This window comes from Nansenia antarctica (genome assembly GCF_963989245.1).
Source record: "Nansenia antarctica genome assembly, chromosome: 3".
NCBI classification, from domain to species: Eukaryota; Metazoa; Chordata; class Actinopteri; order Argentiniformes; family Microstomatidae; genus Nansenia; species Nansenia antarctica.
In genome coordinates, this window is record NC_137688.1 from 32,557,097 (window position 1) to 32,562,096 (window position 5,000).

A 5,000-nucleotide genomic window follows, 5' to 3' on the forward strand; every position below is an offset into this window, starting at 1 on the left:
ACAAAAAGAACATCTAGAATGTTCCCTTTCCCCAGCACCGTGACTGCCGATGGCACTTCTTGTTCTTGCAGAGAAGATGACTGATGTACAGTTGATTCACTTACTTGAGACAAATGTGCTGATCATAAGTCGCTTTGGATAGCAGCGTCTGCTGGATGACATATTTTTTTCTGACTTGAGAAATCAAATTTTAAAAAATATAAAAAATCACAGGGTTTGAGTTTCTGTCCTTTGTGTCCCTACGGCTCTCCGTAGCGCTGGTCTAATTGGTACACGATGAGCCTGCCACTCAGCCGCTCAGTGACATTCTGCAAGGCGGTGCTGTTATTGATGATATTGATAACGGTGTCGGTGATTACGCACACACACACACGCCCGCACACACACACACACACACACACACACACACACACACACGGCATACACACTGACGCCGAATATAGTCACAGATAATGGTGTGTGTGTGTGTGTGTGTGTGTGTGTGTGTGTGTGTGTGTGCGTGTGTGTGTGTGTGTGTGTGTGTGTGTGCTGTTGTCTGTTGTGATAGTACAGATAGGAGTAAAGAGACTTTAGATCAGCTCAATCTTTACTGCCCTATTATGCATATGTGGGTAGAGGGGAGCTTAGGTGTGTGTGTGTGTGTGTGTGTGTGTGTGTGTGTGTGTGTGTGTGTGTGTGTGGGTGTGGGTGTGGGTGTGTGGGTGTGTGGGTGGGGGTGTGTGCTTGTGGGGGGACAGGGGGATGTGGGTGTGGGTGTGGGTGTGGGGGTGTGCGTGTGTGGGGGTGGGGGTGTGTGCTTGTGGGGGGAGAGGGGGATGTGTGTGTCTATCTGTGTATGTGGTGGGAGAGGGGGGGTATGTGTTTGTGCGTGTAATTCTGTCTGTGTGTGCGTGTGCATGTGCGTGTGCGTGTGCGTGCCTCTCTACAGCGTGTGCGTCCGCGTGCATGCGTCTGTGCATCGGCGGGCGTGTGTGTGTGTGAGGCCCGTGCATGCGGGACCGAGCATGCGTGTGTGTGCGTGTGTGTGACAGTCTCTGCCTCTCCCTGTCTGGATCTCGACATCGGCATGTCATTGGCATGTCAGCCCTCCCCGCCTCACATGCCAATGCGCTGTGTGTTCTCACAGTGTGTACACACGTGTGTTTACCTGTTTACCCAAAACAACAACAACAACCACCACCAAACATCTTAATCCTACGTTAGAAAGTCTGGTGATCAAAGTGATTCTCGGGAACGAGCATCCCTTTGTCCCCGTCCCCCGTCCCCCCTGTCCCCCCCGTCCCCCTCCATGTCTGTTCCCTACACCTGCATACACACGGTGGCCCCCCCCCCACCCTGTGGATGCGCACGTGTACGCGAACGCACATGTACGCAGACTGTACACGTATGCCTTTCTATGTATGGTATAAATTATATATGTCTATAATTTATGATGTGTGCACAGACCAGTCCATGTGTCTTTATCTGTATTATTGATATCTATACATATCTATAATCCCGATGTGTCCCAAAATCATAACCACCACCCACCCCCCCCCCCCCAAAAAAAAAAAAAGTAAAAACCAAATCTGGATCTTGAATAAAAATCCAAAGATTGTTTTGTTTCCCCATCCCCCCAAAAAAATATTGCAAAAAATTGGAAGAAATAAGTTGTTTGTGAGAGAGAGAAAGACGAGAGCAGAGCTCTGTGTCTGTTGGGAAATACAGCTGGAACCTTCTGACCTCCTGACCTCCGACCTCACCCGTCACAACACTACTACACTGTATGGATGGAGTCCAGTAACAGACACACCTCAGAGGAGAGAGCGAGGGAAAGTAGGAGATGGAAAGAGAGTGAGAGAGAGACAGAAAAAGTATGATTTGTAGAGAGAGAGAGAGAGAGCGAGACAAAAAGTATGTTTTAGAGAGAGAGAGGGATTGAGAGCGAGAGAGAGAGAGAGAGAGAGAGAGAGAGAGAGAGACAAGGAAAGAAATCAAGAAAGAAACTAAGGAAAGAAAGGCAGACCCTCCTCCAGCACCAGAGGCTCTTGTATAATGAGCAGATGAAGAGAAGAGAGAGAGAGAGAGAGAGAGAGAGAGAGAGAGAGAAGAGAGAAGGCCTTGAAGCCTCCCTCCTTCTGCAGCCATTTACACTGCAGCTAATCAGCCTTCCCTGCCTGCTCCATTTCCTCTCCTCCTCCTCCTCCCTCCTCCCCCTGTTCCTCCACGCCAGAGAACAGAGGAGAGAGTACTGTGGAAGTCACATCACAGTACGTGGTACAACGAACACCACGTTGTTAGGAATTTGAATAATGAGAAATGGGCATTAAAAAAAGATTACAGAAAAACCCTGATACTCCATACATACATAATGTATGTGTTTTTTAACTAAAGCAAAAAAAACAACACCACATATACATACATACCTCCAAAAAAAAGGAGTCTTATTATAAAAGTTTGCATATATGTAAACATATACGCAGGCAACATACATACATACATACATACATACATACGGCATCGAATCAATAAACAACAACATCAAAACAAACAACAAACAAACGCACAAAAAAACCTCCAAAAACCAAACCAAACCAAACGAGAGAGGGGTCCAGCTGCTATTTCCTGCTGTATATAACTACTACTTTAACAACTACTACTACTACTAGTACTTCTTATGTGGTACTGTCCCCCCCCCTCCAAAGGCCCCCGATTTCCCTAACAGAAAGTCTCTCCATTTTGATTGACAGCTGAGGACACATGTGGCGACACTCTCAGAGGTTCAAGTGGCATCATATCGAGTCCCAATTTCCCCAGTGAATATTACAATAGGGTCGACTGTACCTGGACCGTACTAGCTGACCCCGGCGACACCGTGTCCGTCATTTTTACAGACTTCCAGACAGAGGAGAAGTATGACTACCTGGAGGTGGAGGGATCCGAACCTCCAACCATCTCGTAAGTCAAACCCTTCACCTTCTTTCTTAGTTTTTTTCTTTGTTTCTTTCTGCCGTTCTTTTCTGTTCTCTTTTGTCGTTGTCGTCGTTGTCTGGTTTCTGTTTCTCTCTCCCTCCTCTTTTGTCTTTTTCTCTTTCTCTCTCTCTCTCTCTCATTCTGGTTCTCTCTCTCTCTCTATCTCTTTCTTTCTTTCATGTTTCTCTTGCTTTCTTTGTCTTGTTGTCTTGTTCCAGTTTTCTTTCTCTCTCTCTCCCCTCTATCTGTGTTCTCACTGTGTTCTGTATGTGTGTGTGTGTGTGTGTGTGTGTCTGGTCCTCTCTCTCCTTCCCTCTGTTGTTTGTCAGTGTCATGTTGCTCGTTATCTTCTCTCTGTAGACGTGGACGTCCTGTAGAACGTCTGTAGAACGTCTGTAGAACGTCTGTAGAACGTCCTCAGTTCTCCTCCTGCCTGTGTCTCTGCCAGCCGCTGAGCTGGGGGGACGCTGTGAGCTGGTCTGGGGTCAGTGTTGTGTTTCTCTCCCTGCTGGTTGAGGCCAGGGTTTGTGCCAGGCTAGGCTGATCCTAGAACAGGAAGCTACTATAGGTGCCGCTTCCATCAAGCTTAGGTACGGTGAACGACCTATTTGACAAATGTCCGATTCTAAAATCAAAACAGACTCTGACTATAAGATAGATAGACTTTATTTGTCATTGTTACAGTACAGGTACCAAACAACGAAATTTAGGAGGGGAGGCTCCCCTGGTGTTTAAGAAAGGAAAAAGAAACACATTTTGGAAAAAGCATAGATGCATAAAATCACAAGAAGATAAGGGGCTGGTTTACATCAATAGAGGCTATGTACACAATCCACTGTACTATACTGCACAGATAGTCAACTAGGGTTGTCATATTGCACAAGAAAGTATTTTTTTCACATTTTTTTTAAAGTGTCACAGTTTGCAGGCTTGAAAATGTACATGTTTGTGCCTCAGCACTAGCTGCCATTACAATCCGTCCGGCCTTGTCCTGGGCCCAGAACTTAGGCCTTTTCTGTGTTCAGGGCCTTGACGGCCCTGTGGTAGAAGCTGTCCTTCAGTCTGTTTGTCCTAGCGGCCGGGGTCCTGTACCTCCTGTTCGAGGGCAGCTTGACAAAGTGTTCGTGCCCAGGGTGGGTCGGGTCCTTGGAGATCTTGGAGGCCCTCCTGAGACAGCGTGTTTCGTACAGCTCCTTCAGAGAGGGGAGGGTGGCGCCGGTGATCCCCTGTGCTGTTCTCACGACTCTCTGTAGATCGTTTCTCTCCGCTGCCGTGCAGCTGTGGTACCAGTTGGAGATGCCGAAGGTGAGGATGCTCTCCACTGCGCCGTGGTAGAAGGCCACCAGCATCTCCTGCTTGCTGTGTTGTTTCTTGAGGCATCTCAGGGTGTATAGCCGCTGTTGTGCCCTCTTGATGGTGCCTTTAGTGTTGTCCTTCCAGGCCAGGTCATCCCGTATGATGTGTCCCAGGAAACGGAGGTTTGAGACTGGAGAATGATAAACTGATTATGACGTCAGAGATGTGGATGCCGTTCGATAGGGAACACCTTTGAAGTCGTGTGTGTATCGATGCTCAGATCGTAGTTCAGAATAACATACTACACATGACAAGGAGATAAAGTCGTCGATAATGAAATATAAGAGGAATTAAAGCAGAATTTCCAGCCGAATTATTGGTCCGTTTGGCTGAAGAGGCCATTTTCCAACACTGCTGCCTATACAGAACACTGCTGTCTATACAGAACACTGCTGCCTATACAGAACACTGCTGTCTATACAGAACACTGCTGTCTATACAGAACACTGCTGCTTATACAGTACACTGCTGTGGAACAGTATGTGAAAGAGGCCCCAAACAGAAGACACACGATGGGTCCCAGTTGCCCAGAAGCCTTTACTGTACTCCTGCCACTAAGCCCCCCATGCTGGCTCCAAAATGGCCGCCAGCTGCCAGGACCATATACATACAGTATACCACTGTAGTCAGAGATAGGGAGGCAATGGGGGTGGGGGGGGGGGTCATAGAAAGAACACACCACGAATCCCAGT

The 5,000-nt window shown here is 47.6% G+C and overlaps 1 protein-coding gene across 1 annotated transcript in view; it reads left to right on the forward strand.

The window, feature by feature from the left end:
• Positions 1–5,000, forward strand: part of LOC308153999 (CUB and sushi domain-containing protein 3-like) — a 504,776-nt gene that overhangs the window by 181,310 nt on the left and 318,466 nt on the right. The window contains 1 exon segment of the mRNA XM_080527180.1: positions 2,730–2,937. Coding sequence (XP_080383306.1) covers positions 2,730–2,937 — 208 coding nt within the window.